The 19,280-nt window shown below is 42.6% G+C and overlaps 1 protein-coding gene across 2 annotated transcripts in view; it reads right to left on the bottom strand.

Moving 5' to 3' along the window:
* Positions 1–118: 118 nt before the first annotated feature.
* nrcama (neuronal cell adhesion molecule a) overlaps positions 119–19,280 on the bottom strand; it is a 31,517-nt gene continuing 12,355 nt past the window's right edge. The window contains exons 3-32 of one of the 2 annotated variants that reach the window (XM_053861728.1): positions 18,085–18,218; positions 16,926–16,943; positions 16,685–16,790; positions 15,999–16,192; positions 15,614–15,736; positions 15,366–15,536; positions 14,737–14,848; positions 14,371–14,555; positions 13,720–13,851; positions 13,497–13,640; positions 12,336–12,447; positions 12,108–12,274; positions 11,896–12,043; positions 11,252–11,376; positions 11,029–11,058; positions 10,267–10,368; positions 10,001–10,198; positions 9,864–9,934; positions 9,497–9,722; positions 8,602–8,717; positions 8,068–8,275; positions 7,873–7,995; positions 7,568–7,744; positions 7,462–7,488; positions 6,460–6,525; positions 5,648–5,770; positions 5,415–5,570; positions 4,900–5,031; positions 4,673–4,751; positions 119–3,123 (exon numbers count right to left, since the gene is read on the bottom strand). In XM_053861728.1, the coding sequence (XP_053717703.1) occupies positions 2,889–3,123; positions 4,673–4,751; positions 4,900–5,031; positions 5,415–5,570; positions 5,648–5,770; positions 6,460–6,525; positions 7,462–7,488; positions 7,568–7,744; positions 7,873–7,995; positions 8,068–8,275; positions 8,602–8,717; positions 9,497–9,722; positions 9,864–9,934; positions 10,001–10,198; positions 10,267–10,368; positions 11,029–11,058; positions 11,252–11,376; positions 11,896–12,043; positions 12,108–12,274; positions 12,336–12,447; positions 13,497–13,640; positions 13,720–13,851; positions 14,371–14,555; positions 14,737–14,848; positions 15,366–15,536; positions 15,614–15,736; positions 15,999–16,192; positions 16,685–16,790; positions 16,926–16,943; positions 18,085–18,172 (3,894 nt within the window). In that variant the 5' untranslated portion in view covers positions 18,173–18,218 and the 3' untranslated portion in view covers positions 119–2,888. The remainder of the gene's footprint in view (positions 3,124–4,672; positions 4,752–4,899; positions 5,032–5,414; positions 5,571–5,647; positions 5,771–6,459; positions 6,526–7,461; positions 7,489–7,567; positions 7,745–7,872; positions 7,996–8,067; positions 8,276–8,601; positions 8,718–9,496; positions 9,723–9,863; positions 9,935–10,000; positions 10,199–10,266; positions 10,369–11,028; positions 11,059–11,251; positions 11,377–11,895; positions 12,044–12,107; positions 12,275–12,335; positions 12,448–13,496; positions 13,641–13,719; positions 13,852–14,370; positions 14,556–14,736; positions 14,849–15,365; positions 15,537–15,613; positions 15,737–15,998; positions 16,193–16,684; positions 16,791–16,925; positions 16,944–18,084; positions 18,219–19,280) is intronic. The other variant, XM_053861729.1, reaches the window with a different exon arrangement.

Here is a 19,280-nt window from a genome sequence, read left to right as displayed (position 1 = left end):
TGCTGCTAGTTCATGTTAATATAAGTCGGTATGATGGTGAGATCAGGGTATGATAAGTGGATGAGTTTCGGGTTGGAGTTCGGTTTGTGACGAAGACACAAAGACATCTTTTCCTGAAACCAACATTTAATACTTAATCATTTGAAATACAAAATCTTTCGCAGAATTGTGGTGTGGAATTGAAGACAGCCGTTCATGCTCCTCATGTTTCATGCCTTCATAAGTTTCACATCTTGCCCATATGTGCAGGTCATTCAAAACACTTAAGGCGTCAGAACGTCAGTCGCATCTGCACACGTCGTCAGAATTCATCTTTCAACTGTGAGAACAGGAATAAGCAGCCAGCTAAGTCAGTTGTGCACGTTTAATTTTCAATGGAAACAATAAAACATATTCAGATCTTTACTGAAATGGTCAAAATTCTGACGACAACTTTTTCACTCCCAGACTCACAATCACAAGTGAAAATAACCGGTGACACCTGATTGCAAAGTCCTCTGACGGGTGTCAGAAAAAGTAAAATCACAGCAAATGATAAAACTCTAAATAATCTCATCACACTCACATTTGTCGCGCGACCCACAACGCAGCTTATCTCTCAACTCCGCCCCCCCCACCCACCCACGACCTCGACTCAGTGCTCAGTTACTTTTCATCGTTCACAGTTGACACGTGGAAACACAAATAAACTTGATGCAAGTCATGATAACCCAAACATAATGACGTCGGAGGAGGGGGCGGGGCTTAAACTGCTTGCCACAAAATTAGGTAAAGCAGGGCCACGCACGCTTTGACACACAAGCATGCACATTCACACACACACACTCTTTCAGTAGCAATGGTATAAAACCCAGTGAGTGCTCCCCATACACTTTTTCAGCTACAGTTAAGTGATGACAAAGTTTGACATGTGTGTTAGTGTATCATTCTCAGTGAAACCAGCAACAATTAAACTCTCACATTCAGAAACGGATACTTTCAGGATGCTTGTCAAGCCTTTGTGACAGACAGAAACTCCGGCGTCTGTTGGCAGTAACCTGGTGCTAGTTTGGCAGTAGTTTGGCGTAGCAAGCTGAAATGATGAGGTGAACAAGAGATGTCAGAGCAGCCAGCAGCAATCTTGTTTGTTCAAACCCATGGCGATGCTAAATCACTGATCACTAAACATCATGCTCTGTTTGTCTGTTGCCTTCCATAAATAAACTGTACAATTTCCGACTGTCTTGTGAGTTTTCAAGCTTAGAAAATGAAGAGGCCAGCTGTCGCCACAATAGCACATTGTTCACTTTCTAAACCTTTCCACATCTGGGGGTCAACATGGCCATTACGCTCCGCTTGTTGTGGTAGTCACTTTCTTCAACACCAATTTTGGAAAAACAGACTCATGTTACGCAAAACAAAGAGCAAAATAGTTTTCATACAACCGCTCGTTGCCACAGCTTCTTCTTGTTTATTTTCAAAATTGTAATAATGCATCTTCAATATTGTGCAATAGAAGCCAATGGTCTTCTGGTTTCACGATGAAGAACAAATTTGTGCATCTCAACTCAAAGTGAATGCTGTCGTTTCCGACCAAAATTCTGCCTCATTGTTCAGTGAAACAATTTGCTCCCTCAACAATTAGCGTCTGTTAGAGCTGTCAGAGTTTACCTTTCAACTGCAAAACAACAAAGACATGCTACTTCTTTATTCTGCGTGGAAATGTTTTTTGGCAGGGTTGCAGTTGGAAATCAGAATAGCTGTCATGCACCACTCGTCACCACACTGACTGTCGTTGATTTTGTCACGAAAAAAAAAAAAAAAGAACAAACTGTAACATACTTTAACAAAGGATCTTCTTCAGTTTGGGTTTCCATGCACAAGCATCCCCCGATGTAACTTTATGATAAACAACAATTCACTGCTACTGATCTTAAGCTTATCAAATGTAAAGGATAAATAAAGCCAAACAGAAAAACTTAATGTGGTAAAGGAACTGATTCTATTTTGGAAAACATTTATAATACTGGCTGAAGTTGCAAAATAAAAGCGGTTTGACTGATAAAGATAACATTCACTAGCTTGTACCAGGTTGACCAGCAGCGCCGACACATTGAGCCCTCTGTTCGATGAGGTCCTCAAGATGCGCATGAAAGGAAATTCTGCCTTAATGCGTCAGTGCATGGAGCCGTGACTGACGTTGTTAGAATGACCGCAGTACCAGGGTTGGGCCAGCAGGGAAAGGTTACGAGCTTCAACATAGCAGACTACAATTTGAAACTTCAAAACAAAAATCCAGAGAGATAAGTACTGCGTCCAAGTGTGAGGCAGGCTCTAAAGATTCTGTGCGACTTCGCTTCATTGTTGGGGGATTGTGAGCCATTTCCTGCTGTTTCCGATACCTACCTGTGGCTGACCTAAAATAGTCAATATATCTATTTACAAACGAATCACTCGTCCCAAAAAAGACAAATGCTACTTCTGCTATTTCATTCCTCTAAATATCAGACACCATTAAACACAATCACTCGTGAACCAAACTGTTTACAATCTCAATGTGTACGATGCTTTTTGGGGACCATGGTCGTATCCATGCAGATGTTGACTAATGTGTTCGGATGCATATTTAACTTCCTGTGGGACATTTAAATAGTTAAAATATATATTTAGGCTATAAGTTCGTAGAGTTTTGGCACCAACACGCGTCTACATTCTTGTATTGCTTCCTCTTCATTCGTCCCTGCTGGGGGAGGGGAGTCCGTGGTATCCATGGTGACCACGAGGGTCAGATGATGCGGGAGAGGATGAGGGGGTGTTAGCAGTCTTGGCGACAGGTAACCCTGGAGAGGGCCACTGGTAAAGTAATCTGCTGGCCCACTGCGGCCACTACAGCAGAGCGGTGGCCGCCGTTAGACGAATGAGTTCATGGCGTTGACTGGCGACGGGGCTTCTGAGCTTTCATTTCCTTCGTGAGTGTCCTTCTCCTTTCGACCACTGTATTGACCGATGAATGAGCCATCCTCATTAAACTGTCCGTCCCCACCCTCCCCATAGTCCACGAGACTGTCGTCGCTCTCGTCGCGGCGCACTGTCCCGTTGGATGGTGTTCGACTGCCCTTCAGTGGTTTGTGGTCCTCCATGTCGCTGAAAGGAAAACAATAGTGCGATTAAAAGCAGATGGAGTCTGAGTCTTTTCTCAGGCAGAAACGTCTACTGAGGCCAGTGATGCAACTGTTTCTAATGATGGGTTAGCACTTCCGGATTAATTTATGTGGTCACACTTTTGCAGTGCAGTTGCAGGACTGCGCTCCCGACCTGGCTCCCAAAAGCACTGCACAGTAGCAACAAGTGACCGAGGGGTACAGTTCAGGGCATCCAGCAGATGACCAGCAAACTTGCACCAATTCTGAATGCAGCGAATTCATTGGTTTCATGCATGCATGACAGAGAAGATGCCAAGGAAGAGACCCAGACTTTTACTCCCTCTGAAGTTCTGAGAGGGACCATCTACAAAATTCTCAAAAAGCCAATCCCTAAAGACTCCTGCATCAATAAGCCTTGCCTCACTCCAGTCCCAGGCTGTAAGAGAAAGAGACTAAGCTTCAAGGAAGTCAGAGAAAAAGCCCAGATCCTCAGCAACAAGAACACAGAGGGAATCACACCTGGACGCTTGGTATTTGTTGAAGGTCCTATATCTTGATGGAAGTTCCACCTGAGTTCAGTGAGAACTCTTTAACAACTTCTTTAAACTTTGGCAAGTGAGCTCTTGTCACACGCAGGAAACTGGCTACCATTCAGATGCACATTTTAAAATGCAGATGACTGTATTGAGTATTGAGTGAATGAGACGAGTGGTACATTTTGAATTGTTGAAAAACATTTTGAAAAACATTTATAAAAACAAAAGAAAACCGATAAAATATGAAGCTTAAAATGTGGTTGTGATTTCTTTGTGGTGTCATGTGACTTTTTAACCCAATGTTTTCAAAGGGGAGGAAGTGTTGTTTTTGACAGTGCTTTCTCAGAACTCCGGCGTTGAACCATCACTCTGATGTGTGTTGAGCATGCAGCATGACTGCTGGATGCTGAGTCCATGTCTCAGAACGGCTCCTTGTTAGATGTCGCACCGTGTCCTCATGCAGAGCTCAACTACTGACAGGTGAACAAGAAGGACTCAAGAGGTCACAGCGCCACCTCTCTCCACGAGGGCAACATAACTCAATAAATTGAATCAATGTACGTTGCATGTAAATCCGGACAAGCGATGCAATGGCACTCAGCGGCTTTATGGAGCTATTGCTTCAGTCCCACCCAAAACATGATGCACTGGAGGCACGGACTGGACCACACATGGTCCATGTTTCTCTGGAGATTATCTAACAAAGATCTGAGCGAGCGGCAGTTATAAGCACTAACATAGGTGAAAGAAGCGAGATGAGGTTAGTAGCTGCTTAAATTCTACACTTAGTCGTCAAGCATGACACTCATGGCTGGGTTTAACCAAGGTTGCTGACTCAAGACTGAATCGCAGACACCTGAAAGACGTGCGGCACATGCGTCAGCTCGTCTTACCTCTCTATCGACCTGAAACTCCCAGAAAGAAACGGAAGTCATCAAACGAAAATATACAGTTGTGTTTTCAGGAGAGCTTTAGACACACACAAGGACTCGGCTGACAACAGTCAACTCTCACCTGTACTCCCCAAACGTCCCATCATCCTCCTTCATGGGCTGGATCTCCGGGTCCTGGTGCGCTTCTTCTTTCTCTTTCACTGTAAATACAGGCCCATTTTCACTGACCAAACAACTGACCGGCAGGCCAACACCCACAAGACTATAGACTTCAGCGAGGCTACGTTGGCTGCATCCCCCACCCCTACTTTCCGCCACCACCCATCCCAGTTGAGCTTCAGATGTTACCAGGATATTTGCCGCCTTTGTTCCTCTTGATGAAGCAGACGATGAGCAGAACCAGGATGAGCAGCGCGATGGCGCACATCAACCCAATGAACCAGCCCTGAGTCGCGATGTCAACGTGCCGACTCGGAACCGCTGCAACACACAGAGGACATTGGAGTATTCAGTCAGAGCAGAAGATGGAGAACGGTGAGGCAAGACCAAATGAGATGCAATGGGACAGAATCAGATGGTGGACTGGAGATTCAGTCCGAGGAGTTGCTGCCCGGGTTTGTTTTTAAGGCCGCACTATTCAAAGAGGTCAACCCGTCATTTAGCACTTCTTCTTCTGCTTCAAGTGGCTTTTGTGAAGATATCAAGTTCTCATCTCCAGTGATATTCAGATGCAAATATGAACTGTTTTGGGATGGAGTTATTTATATAACAAGACACCACGCCCACTCCTCCTCTTCCCCATGTCAACCTCAGATGATGGAGACAGACAAATGGAGCTCAGACTCAGAGGCATGCAGCCTCACCTGGGACCGTCACCAACACCTCGCTGGTGCTGTGGGGCGTCGCACCTGCCGGGTCCCGGGCCACCACCCGCACCCTATAGGAGGTCCCGGGTTTCAAGCCCTTAATCATGTGCGAACGAGAACCGTTCACCTCCTCCTCGGTCCAGTCCTCTTTACCTGGGGTTTCAGGAGAAACAGGGACTTAGACGAAGACCCGGATCTTGGGCGGGACCAAGGCGGAGAGGAACTCTTACTGTTCTCTACAATGTACTCCACGTAAACTTTCTTATGGTGGCCAAAGTATTCCCAACTGATCACGGCGCCGTCCTCCGAGACCGACGTGTTGACGGCACCGAACGCTGGGCCGACTGGGGGCGCTGAGCACACAGGACAAGTCATTCACACAGGAGCGTACACACATGCACGCACACGGAAGAGGTGTGTTTGATTAGGATTAACTTTTTTTTTCTATAGATGATTTTATTGATATTGAAAATGATAGAAATAATGTAGTATGTCACTTTTTATTTTTCGTTTAAGATATTCAAAGGTTTTTTCAGGTTTCAAAGACATATGAACTTATACAAGTAAAAAAAATAATGTAAAATAATAACTCATTTTGATAGATAAAAAAGTAGCAATAGCTTTAGAAACAACACAAAATCGTTAAAATGAACTGAGGTGTAAACATCTAAAAAAAAACAACACACAGGTTAAATGCTGTATGATCAAATTAACAAACCAAGTGAACCAAAAAATAAATAAATAAATAAATAATTGACTTTAAAATAAAAAAATGTGTAATCACAAAAGTAATAACGTTCTACCACTGCAACTACTAATAATAATCATTATTTTATAAAAATTAAATGTCAAAATAAATGAAAATAATTAATAATTACATTATGAAGCATAAATAAAAAAGGTAGATAAAATAATTAAAATAAATAATGATTTGAACAAAAACTAAACAAAAAGTCAGGAAAATTGGAAAAAAGTCAGAAGACTAAATGACAAGAAACCAATTCAGGCAGAAGGGAGTGAGGGGGTGAGAGAGTGTAGGTACCCTTGAAGAGTGGGGGGACCTGGGACTGTGTGATGGGGGAGGATGGGGGGAAGGGCTCAGTGGGTCCTGAAAGGACACGAGAGTCAGACAGACACCAACAACACCACGACTGAACACACATGCAGGGGGAGGAGCGGCGACGCATTTTGTTTCATGCAGGAGTTTGGGATTAAAACGTGCCATAGTTCGACCGTGACGCAACAGTTTAACATGCAGATTAAAGCGGCACAGCTTCAAAGGGCCGTCGTCCAAACGTGTTTCATTCACACCAGCAGGTTTAATGTGTCAGAGCAGTGTTTTTAGACCAGAATTATAATTCAAAATTTGAGTCAAAGAAAATAGACTAAGGAAAAATAAGTAATTTTGAGATTATAAAACACATTTCATAAATGAGGCTGGAAATAAGGTAAAAATCATTGAGAATAATGAGATTATAAGGAAAGGTAATAAATATTGAAAACAATAATGAAACAAAAGTTTGCTTCAAGACAAAATACGAGAATTTTGTAAATACAGTGCAACAAAAACAAGATTAGAGAAGAAATGCACTTGAGACAAATCTTTCACATGACCAATACAAAGACTGGAAATTGGGAATTTGGCTTAAAATCTTACTTTTAAGATCAAAACTTTTGAGTAATTTGTGCCAGTAAACAACCCAGACTAGGTTTCAGATCACAGGAAAAGAGTGAGGCATTAAAAGACACACTCCAAGATTATTAGTCAAAATTGAAAAGTGGATCAAAACCATGATACCACAAGGAAAAATGATATATGATGAGCAAACTAAAGAAAGAGAACTAAACCAGGTGACAAAATCAGATGTCAAGAAAGTAGGATAAAAATATGAATAAAATCTAATTCACAAAAGGCAGAGTTAAAAGAGAAAATAATCTACACATTTTTGAGATTAGGAATAAAAACATGTTTGTGGACAGACAGGGCTGCTGCTTTTCCATCTATAGCACATGCCAGGACAATGGCTTGGTGACCCCGAGTTACCTTTGCTGGTCTCTACTAGTGGGCGCGCTTCAGAGGGAAGGAGATGGACAGAGGTTACAGACCCGGCCTCTGAGGCTAGCAAACCCCATGAGTGTGCAGAACTCACTTGTCTCCACCAGCGTGGACACCTCCTTGGAGAGACCCGGTCCGGACCCCTTGGCCGTCATGGCACTGACGGACAGGTTGTAGATTGTGCTTGTGTTGAGACGGGTCAGAGTGCAGGTGGTCTCGTTGGCCAGGAAAGTGATCACCTTGACTGGACCCAGTTCACTGGTGCCGTTGACTGAAGGAAGGCAACAAGTCAGCACTGTTTCTCGGTTCCAGATCTCCTTATGTTAAATCTCAAAATTCCCATCATCTTAATCCTTTCATTTCTCACAGAGTTACATGTCCCTGCAGCGAGTCACCTACCCGGTTGATAGGACAGTGTGTATCCAGTAAGGCGGCCATTGTGGCGCATGGGCGGCCCCCATTCCAGAGCCAGCGAGTCAAGACCTGAACTGACCACTTTGAGGAAAGGCAAACGGCCGGGAACTGAAAGCAAAACCGCGTTTGCTTGTCAACCATTTGCTAAAAGACATGATGACCAGCAGAGATTCCACTTACCGCCCTCTGGGGTCTGGAAGGTCTTGCTGGTGCTGGCCGGCCCTTCACCTTTGCTGTTCAGGACCCTCATGTAGAGAGTGTAGACGCTGTAAGGCTCTAGGTTGGACACTTGACCCACTGTACTGTTCTCGCTGAACGTCAGGACCTGCTCTTCGAGCTCCTGCTTTTCCCCGCCATCCTGCAGCCCTCGCTCTCGCTGGTAGTACACCTGCAGGGGTCGCAAGGGAGTTGGCATAATCTGACGTGCAACTGCAGTTGTGTTTTTTTTATTTGGTGGGTAATTGGTTTTCATTTAAATTGTATGGTTCAAGTGAACATTAGTCTGAAACTAAAATGAATTAATATTATTACTATTATTATAGTTATTTTTTGTTTAAAAAAGACAATGAATTTTAGAATGTCACAACTTATATATTTAAATATAACGTAAGTGTGAACTGGTGATTCAGACCTTATATTAATTAAAATTTTTTAAAAGTTTTTTTTTGTGTGTTTTCTCTCACATCTGTTTCCATCAAAAGCGCCAGAACCCACCTTGTATCCCTGCAGTTTTCCTCGGACTGAAGCGGCAGCAACGGCCTCCCACTGCACCTCGGCCTGGGTGCTGTCTTGGGCCACAACTTCAACATTCTCTGGAGCAGCCAACGGCGCTGAAGAGAAAACAGACATTTGTCAGAAAGAAAACTGCTGCTGTCTTTCAAGAGTCTTTCCCAACATAGTAAAGCTCCAATTCTGAGATTCGCGTGTACTCTCAAGCCGGGAATAAGAAGTTAAATAAAAATCAGGATCCCTGAGAAACAATTACTTATTGTTGTTGTTATTATTATTTTATTGAATTTATATTTTTATTATTTTATTTGTGTTTAGTTATTATTTTTTAATACAGTTTTGACTTTTGAACTCCAATACTACTACTCTCAAGTGATATTTCCATTTTTCTCTGTTTTCATATTCCCTTTGTATTTTTTTCCCTGTTTATTTTATATATTTATTTATTTTTATTAAATAAAATTACGTTTTTAAAAATTTTGACCGACATGTTTCATTTCTGATTGATGACTTGATTAACTAATCATCTTTTTGTCGTTTTTAACTTTTGTATTTTACGTATTTTTATGTCTAATGATTGTTAACTAGATTTTTTGGGGAAAGCATGATTGATTTCATATGGATTTTTTCCTCATCCTGATGAATTTTTTAATCATTGAATGATAGCCGTTTCTTTTCCAGATTTTTGGGGGAATTCTTTTATTATTTTGATTATTATTATAGTTATTTTCATTACTATTTCATTGTCATTTTTACTTGTTTATTATTATATAAAGGAAGTAAACATGTCCCTTGCATTCTGCAAAGGATTCGAACTAAACTTTGAATTTCCATTCAGTCCTTCTTTTCAAAATTCCTGACATAATTTCAAGAGACTCACCGTCCTCTCCCGAGTATCCAGTCACGACTGAGGGTTCCGGGCCGTTGCCATAATCATTCAGCGCTTGAACTTTGATCTCGTACGGGACATAAGTGGCTGTTCCAGTCACAATATATTCTGAAGTGTTGGCCACCGTCGTCGATGCCCATTGTTGATCCACATCCATCTGCCGCCAGAAGACTTTGTACTGCAGACCAGGACCGTTGGACTGGAACCCTGTTAGCGACTATAAGAAGACCCTGTTAGCCAGCAGCTAAACAGGACTCCCTTTCTTAAAGACCCACTCTTAGCTAGTTGACCTGCTTGCAACAGGCCTCTGTGTTTCCTTGTCTGTTTTGGTGGGATTACATGAAAGACTGCAACGTACCGTCCAGCTGATGACCATGTTGTCCGGTTCTGACCCAACTCCTTTAACATCGGATGGATTCTGATCAGGAGCTGGAAAACGAAGAAGATTTAAGAATCCGAGTTCTTGGTGCAGGTCTTCCGCACCGGGTCCAGTACCTGCAGGGCTGGTCCTGTACTGGGGAGACGGCAGGCTCGGATCACTCAAACCCATGTTGTTCTGAGCCAGAACTCTGAAGGAGTAGTAGACGAAGGGCGAGAGGCTGAGCTGGGCTGAGGTGCTGGAACCAGCGACCTCTGTTAGGTTGACCCACTTCCCCGGCTCATGCAGGAGGTCTTCATACTGGATCAGGAACTCTGGAAAGAAACATTGAAATTACCGATAAATAGTCTCCTGGTCCTGCCTTGCTCCGGACCAAACCTACTCTGAGTGGGGCTGTTGTGCTCATCTCCAGGGGTCCAGGTCAGCCGGACACCCCTGTCTGTCTGGTCGCCCAGTTCTAGGCCTGTCGGTGGGTCCGGTTTCTCTGGAAGACCAGGAGGAAACAATCAGGTCCAGACGCTTGGGACAGTTTTGGTTTTCATGACAAAATACACAGCTTTTCTGCTACTGTGGCCTAATATTCACTCAAAAAATCTATACACTAATCGATTTCTCGAGCAGAACCCCAGCGTTCTGGGCACCATAGGTGCTCCTCACTCGCACATTTGGCCCACCATCACTGAGGCGTTAAATCAGGACCGCCTTGTTTGAAGGTTTTAAAGTGCAGCTTCAGCGGCGAAAGTCCTGCCAGCTTTTGGGATTGATGAAGGTAAAGTGGCTCCAATGGGACTTTCACAGCTGGAAATGGCACTTTGACTTAGATTCATCATCCTGGTCAATGACTGGTTCATTACTAGAGTCTTCCCTAAAGGTCATGTGATAGCAGAGTATGACGTCTAGAAGTCCAAGTAACTGCGACACAAAATTCCCCCCGGTAGGGGGCGTCAAACGCCAGATACTGAGGATAATTCCACTGGGATTTGCAGGGTCAGAGCTGAAAGTGAGCACTTTTGTGGGTATGGGGTTCAACATTTTGGGAAAATGACGTTAAGATGATCACAAATGTGAGCATGGACTTGTGGACGGTGGGGTTTGGAGTGAAATGAAGCAAAGGTGGAGAAACTGGTGTCAAAGGAGTGTTTACCATAGACGATAGCTGGAGTGGGCGTGGCCTCTGAAGCGGCAGGAAGTAAAGAGTATGAGACGACAGTATTAGCAGCAAAGAAGAAAACTGGGGCATTAGCAGGTTCGGACAGTCTGAATCCAATTGTAGGTGAAGTCAGAACAAGGTTCTGTTCCATTTGTCTTCATCTATACTTGAACTTTACATCAGGAAAACAAAGCAAAAGAAGACGGGGGCTTCGTACCGACAACCGTCAGCATGGCGCTGGCCGAATCTTGGTCCAGACTGGTGTTCATGACGCAGGTGTAGGTTCCCTCGTCCTGGTGGATCACGTCCCTGATGACCAGACCGTCGGCGCCAACCTCAAACCTGAACCAGATTTGAATCCAAAGCTCACTTTCAAATAATAGGAACACACACACATAGTTGGATTTCTGTCATTATGAAGACCTCTCACGGCCATAACACTTTCACCACCCTCTCACCCTTAACTTAATCATCCAAAGCAAATGGCTAACCTCAACCAGGACTCTGAACCAAACTCACGCCCAATGAAACCCAAGCCCAAACAAATTTCACTGATGATTTAACCTAAAACTTGTGAGGACAGGCCAAAAGGGCCTCACAAAGCAAAATACACTACTCACATGTCTGGCAAAACATGCCTACACATACACACCCACACACAAATGAAAGAGCACAAAACCAAATTAAAGAAAACAACACACTAAGTCTGTAATTACACAATATACTGTACAATACAAAACAACTTCACTCACATACACTTGTCTTGGGTGCAAGAGCACAACACCACACAGACTTGGACATAAAAGGTTAAAATGTCTTCAAAAAAACAAAAAATACACAATATATATAATACAATAAGACCTCTCATCATCAGGCAGTTCTCCGCTGTCCTTGAGCCAGGTGACAGTGGGAACCAGCGAAGGGTCGTGTTTGACTTGACACTCAAAGACAGCATCCATGCCGCGCTGTACCACCTTGTACTCTGGCTGCTTCAGGATCCGGGTGGGTTCTGGCGCAGAAACACATAAGAATGAGATCAACATGTTCTTGGCAAACAATCTCCACACTTCTACCTTTGACCTCTAGGTGCACGTGGTTCTCCTTAACGCCGAGGTCGTTGGTGGCGATGCACGTGTACTTCCCACTGTGGGCTGGCTGGGCCACGTGGACCTCCAGGGTTCCATTCTCATGGATCACGTAAGCATCCCCGGTCTTGATGCTGATCTTTGAGTCCTTGAACCTTCGACATAATCACATTATCACCGAAAAGCACTTGTGCAGAAGTTGAGTCTAAGACGTACCATGTGATGATTGGAATCGGCGATCCAAAGGAGGCGCAGTCCAGCAGGGCACGGTTGTTGGTGATCACCTGGTACACTTGGTCGGGCCGGGTCAAGATCCGCGGAGACTCAGCTGCGAACACAAACAACTCTAAATCACTGTCTCTGGTCCCCGGAAAGAAAAAGACAACGATTTATCGACTCATGCAAGCAAAAGGCTCGAGACCCAGAGAGGAGAAGAGCACCTCCGCGCATGTGCAGCAGTTTCCCACACCTAACTAAAACACTGTTTTCCACAACTTTCTAAACACAATTATTATTGACGCGCTCGCTTTGCGGTGATGCAATGTCCTACATCAGCAGCAGAGGACGCCACATCGCACAGGTCCTTTTTTACAAAAAAATCATAATACAAACGCCTCTGTACAAAATAAACACGTGTTCTATGAAGCCAATACAGAAAAAGAATCCATATCAGTCGAATAAATCAAAAAAATCTACGGATGTGAAAGTACTTTAGCCATTAATACTTCAAAATAATGTAATGTAAGCAACAAACAAAAATATTTTTTCATTTCAAAAGCAACCATGTTGAAAAACAAAATGGAAATCTCCATTTTTATAGCCTGAAATAAAAAAAATGTATCAAGAATATATAATATTTTGGTTGTCATTTCATTATTCATATATAGATTGTATTTATATTAATGTATTTTAATGTGCTTACATGTAATATCAAATACAAAAGTAAAACAAAACAAAATAAATTATTAAATACTAATTTATGTTCAGGCATCAGCATTTTTGTTTATTGTTTGGGGAAAAATATTCATTCAAAATGGATGATATTTGACAGCATTATAATTTTAGAAGATATATGACATAGAACTTATCTGAATTTTTGTTCGTACCAAGGGTCAATGCATCAATATAACATTTAATTGTGAAAAAAATAAATATGTATTATTAAATTATTATACTATTACATAATATTAAAAATAACGCAGTAAGGAATATACTAAATAAATAATAACAGGAAAACAAATCAATTTATCTAGCCACCTTTAAATAATTTTGAATTGCACTTTTACACTGGTTTGTCGAAGGCACCTATGAACAGTGAGCACATCAAAGTTCTAAATTCTCTTCAGATTTCGGACAGAAAATGAGGAAGGTGCTCACCCAGGACGCTGACAAAGGCGTTGGCCATCAAGTAGCCGAACTCGTTGGAGGCGTTACACTGGTAGACGGCGCTGGATCCGGACCTGACGCTGCCGAGTATCACCGTGTCACCCTCGACCTTCCTGCCAGGGTCCTTCGGTGCGTCTGTCACATGACAAGCATCAGAAACATCTCTTTCCTGCTCATCATTCATCCCTCATCTGCTGATGCCAATGAGACTCACTAGCGATGGGAATTCCGTTGATGAACCAGTCGATGATGGGTTTGGGGTCACCACCCACCCGGCAGGTCAGTATCCCTGTCTCATTTGGGGCAAGGATTAGATTCCGAGGAGCACTGACCCAGAAAGGTGCCGCTGCAAGATGGAAAGAAAAATATTTTAATTTGGTGAAAATATCCAGTTCCAAAATGAACAAATGGAAAAAAACATTGACACATTAAATATCCCCCCAAAAATTCTAATAGAAAACAGTCAAAGTCTAATTTGGATTGACAAAGTCATTTATGAATTTAAAAAAGTGGGGGAAAAAAATTCGGCTTTCAAAATTGTTGCAATATGCAAAAGGTTGGCCATCAAGCCTCAATAAGGAAAAAACAGGATTCAGAAGATTTACTATATTTATGAAAAAAAGCTTCATTCATTTTGTTTTGTTATTAAATTGTTTATTGAGAATTTCTTTATTATTATGATTTTTAAGCCTTTTGGAGGTGGCAGTGTAAAATACTGAACATCGTAATGACGGTAAGTACTGCTAACCCAAACTCTGTAAAGTAGGTGTAAAGATTTTTAGCAAAGACATTGTGTAGCAAATCTAGAGAAACATTTTTTTTATTTTAGATCTGAGTTCTTCACAAAAGAGGGAAGACAACTGACCTTTAACGGTGACTTTGACTATGTGGTGAGCGACGCCGAGGCGGTTGGAGGCCGAGCATCGGTAGTCGCCGCCATCAGCCTCCGTCACCTCAGAAATCTTCAGTGTCTTCTTAAAGCTGCTGAATGTCAATCGAGAGGTTGGAAGCTCACTTCCATCTTTCTTCCAGGAAACCTCAGGCGTCGGTCTGCGGAGGAAACAATGACGGTTCAACAGTGTGATCTGCAATTTCAAGTTGCAGATTCAATTTATTTTTGTTATGTTTTTAAGAAAAGGTTTAAAAAAATATAGCCCAAATAAGTTTCAAGAAAACAGAGTGGAATTGACGTTTGACTGAGAGCATCACGATCATGTGTCTCCACACTCACAGTCCCTCAGCGATGCACTGAAGCTGCAGAGTTTCTCCTCTCAGGACAGTGACGGAGCTGGAGCCTCCTGAGGGAGTCATGAAGGAGGGACGGCGCTCGGCAGCTGGGTTTGCTGCTCACACACACACACACAGACAAATGAACATCAATACATACCAACCGAAAGAAGACAAATGGACACGCAAAGAAACAGGCAGAACTGCAAGTATATACTGTAAAACACAAATGCGAAGACAAAAGGGCACATTAAGAAAAGAATTTCTCAAACAAAGATTTTTCTCGATAACAATATGTCCAGATAAACACTGAGAGAACCACTGCTCTGAATTGATTTGAGATGAATAGAAGTAGGATAATAACATCTGTATACTAGAAATGATTTGACTCTTTAAAAAACATATTAAAAGATAACTTCAGATAATACATTACCAAGATTTTAAGACAATAATGAAATAAAATGTATGATCTATCACAGATGAGGGATGAAAAACAACATTCACTGTCACTTAAAAATAAACAAAACGTGGCAACAAGTAATGAAATGTGAATCAAAAACTAAAACAGAAAATCAAAAAGGAACGCAACGTGGTCATATATATAGTAAAAGACAGACAGACAGGTGGACTCACTGCTGAGCACGGACACAGATATGGGCTGCTTCTGCTGGATGGTCTGCGTGTGCGGGAAGCGAGCGTAGCAAATGTAGTCCGTCCTCGTGTCTTCCGGGACCATGTTGGAGAAGAACAGGTCTCCGTTCAGCGCCTGCGACACGCGTTTGTCCAGCGTGATCCTCTGGAAGTCTGTGGGAAGACAGCAAGCTTCATCAATAGCATCCGTGTGCAGCCTCAGGTACGTCCAAACATCAGCGACGACTCACTGTTGTCCATCCAGAAGATGACAGGTGGCGGCAGACCTGCAGGCGGGCGACACTGCAACACCAGTGAGACGCCTGTCTGCACCGTCAGTGTCTCAATTCTCTCTTTAGACCACAAGGGGGAACCTGAAAAAATAAAACATTAATCCCAGCGTTCAGCTTTTCTCCTCTGACACGGAAGCTGAAGAGCTTTTTAAGACATGTTTTAATGGTGCCCCGGCAGGATTCACCTCCAGTGCCTCCCAGTTTGACTAGATTGACAGCTTTGTAATTCAGCAGAACAACCTTTGCAGACGGTAGATCATTTCATATTATATATTTATGCATTGAGGCGTGTCGTTGACACTTTGAAAAAATGATATGAATTTAATGAGAAGTTGGTTCTCACGTGACTGTCTGATGACGATGTTGTTGGAGACGGCCATCCCGTGGTCATTTTGCGCCGTGCACTGATACGTCCCCTCGTATGCCTCGGCCTTCTCGCCACTGATGTCGATGACCAGAGTTCCAGAACCGGGCTTCATCAGAACTTTGGAGTCTTTCTCCACATCAAAGTGAGAGCCGTTCCGAGTCCAGGAGAAACTGAGAGAAGTGAAAAAGTGAAAATAGATAAGAAGAGCTCTAAATACATTTAATATTAATTCATTCAAAACAGCCACAGCAATAACAACAAAGGTCATCAGGGGTCACGGCTGGACTCCATGGCAACAGTTGCAGTTGTTGGCATATTTTTAGCCCTCCATGACAGAAAGTATGAAGCATCGCAGTCATTTCAGTGTGAACACAAATATGTAGGTTTCTGGCATCGATTGTCTCCATGGCAACAGCTGCTAGGTTGTTTCTTCCTCATCATCAGAATTACCAATAATACCACAATACTAAACACACAGTTCAACACAGGTGTTCGATGACAACACAAACAAGGTCATCTCCATGGCGCCTGTTGCTATGATGACATTTATGTCCTGAAGATCAAAGTCAGACCAACCCTATATGATCCAATATTTCCACTGCATAAGGACGTTGGTTTCCATGACTGCACGAAAGCAGATGAAGTGAAAGGCAGTGCCTCACCTGGGATGTGGCTTCCCTTTGGCCTCACAGTGGATGACGATGTTTTCGCGCGGGTCAATGATGTAATCTTTCGGGGACTGCGACGTGATGGTGGGCGGCTGCGGCACTGGAGCCGGAGAGACACAGGATGAACACACAACCACACAAACATGCAGAAAAAGATGCAGCTTTGGAGCAATAAACACAAAACACTGCAAACAGAGCACGACACAGGACACAACAACACAAACTTGGAACTTACATCCTTCCAGGACTTTAGCTGAGTGCCGCGAGGAGAGAAAAGGGTCAGAGGTCACATGTTACAGAATAACATTTATAATGCAGATCTTTTAAATTATGTGTGTGTGAAAGAGAGCGAGAGAGACAGAGACAGAGAGAGAGTGAGAGAGAGAGAGAGAGAGGGAGAGTAGGACCACTAATCCTCACATTACAAATGAGTCGAACATGAAAAGTGAAAATGTGCGTGTTCCCTATGTTGCTTCAACGTGAATCCTTCATCTCATCATCGCAACACTCAAGTCTTTTCAGAACGTTCATGAACGACCTGCTGAACTAGATTACAGTGATGAGAGCAGACGAAGTGGCCAAAGCGCAGCCACATGCGGATCTTCTCTGAACTTATTTGACCTCCAGGTCAGAGTAAAATAAATAATTAATTGCTATTTACATACTAAATAAAATTCTTTTTTAAATCTGTTGTTTTAGGTTTATGGTCTATTTTTCTTCTCCCATCGCCCCAACAGTCCTACTGAAATGTTCAATGAAAACAGATTTTTGTTTTTAGGCTTAGACTTCCTTTATTGTCATTGCACAAGAAAACACAGCAGCGAGACGTTGCATGGCCTCCGGTTCCAATAGTAATGCTTACATAATAATAATAGTATGTATACAATAAATACTAAGGAGTGCAAAAACTATTACTGCTGAGAACAAATTAATGAGTAATACCCATTTGAACACCATTTCTGGTCCCTCAAAAAAAAATAAAAAATACATTGGAAGAAGACCTAATTTAAAAAAAGTGTATTTACATCATATTTACATGTTTTTCCCGTAGTTCTGTTACATGTTATTCACCACATAGAAAGATAATTATATTATATAAAATTATGGTTTATACTGAGAATGTTGGAATAAAATGTATATAAAATGATGCTTCAGTGAAAATAGGCATATAACACATTTAAAGAACATACAGTAGAATGTCATTGTGAAATTACACCTTCTCCAATTTTCTCCTTGTTTTAAAATATTGCAACAAAAAGTGAGTTCATTCGCTGCATCTGATGTGACATTCAATAGTCCACCTCAACATTAGAACGTGCGGCATTCTGGATTTGTGTTCAACTGATCTAAGAGAAAAAACATTTGTTCATTTAGTGATTGGAGGATTGACTTACGATCAAGAGGCACTTCCAGCGCTGAGGTCACATGACTCGACAGTACAAAAAGAATGACCCGGAGTCCTTGTAACCAGTTCCAGTCCATGTTTTAGTTGCCTGAGCCAGATTCAGCGAGCGGTCGATTCCACCTGCTGGAGAAAAACAGCGTCACAACTTGGAGGCAACGGAAGACTTCAGAGAAGAAGCAGTGAGGTAGTCTCCGTGATACGCAGCTCTATGACGTATGCCCACTGGAATGGTCAGCAATTTCCATATTGTGTTTGAAAAATGAGTGAGGATACATAAGAACATGATAACAACAGGGTCCAGCATCGAGACTGACTGATGATAAGCTATGATGAGATATTGCCTACTCCTGCTGCTCTGGGAAGCACAGCAAGCCTGCTACACAGACTGATCCCCTCTTTTATAAAAATGTAACCATGGCACACAGCTCTGCCTCAGTCAGCGGGAGCGCTCGACCCCTGTTTAGACAATGTCGTCCTCCATACAATGCCCACATCAGCTATTTTTGTCCATTACATTTATTAATGGTGTCATTGGAGCACCGTGTTAATATTGTTGCTGTCTCGTGATGCTTGTAATAAACACCACTCTTTCACGAGGCTTTATGGATGTGTGAGTGTGATGGGGCTCATGAGGTCCAGACATACTCAACTACATCATTGAGAAGAAGCAGCTGCCGACTCAAAGGAGGGAAAACAACAAACCTTAATCCAGAATTTATCTGAATGGCACACAAGGAGAGCCACGAAATTCACACTGAGACTAGGAGTACACCCGCCCTCAGTAGTCCCAGAACAGGACTACGAAGTGGTTATGTAAGTCTGTATGTCTGTGAAGTTTGGAACCACTCAAGTTAAAGTAAAATCAAATAATAAATCATTTTTTTCAATAAATGGAAAATGTAGCCTCAGAACAGAACGGTAACAATAATCGAACAATGAAAACGGGAAAAACATTTTCCACAGTGAATCAAAATTGTAGAAATAAACACATTCTGACACACTCGACATGGCGCTTGGAAACGACCTACTGCTGTCACATGACCTCGAGGAGGGAGAGTAGGACGGAGTGATGTACACATGTGAGAGCGCTGAGTCGGAACAATCTGCTGCACACACGCACACTCTCTCACAAACACACATACAAACAAAATAGAAGCATGCGCAAGCGCACACACTGGCGGTCAC

Source organism: Synchiropus splendidus, chromosome 4 (genome assembly GCF_027744825.2).
Source record: "Synchiropus splendidus isolate RoL2022-P1 chromosome 4, RoL_Sspl_1.0, whole genome shotgun sequence".
Taxonomy (NCBI): Eukaryota; Metazoa; Chordata; class Actinopteri; order Syngnathiformes; family Callionymidae; genus Synchiropus; species Synchiropus splendidus.
The sequence above is the reverse complement of the archived record's forward strand: the minus strand, read 5'-3'. Positions and strand labels throughout refer to the sequence as shown.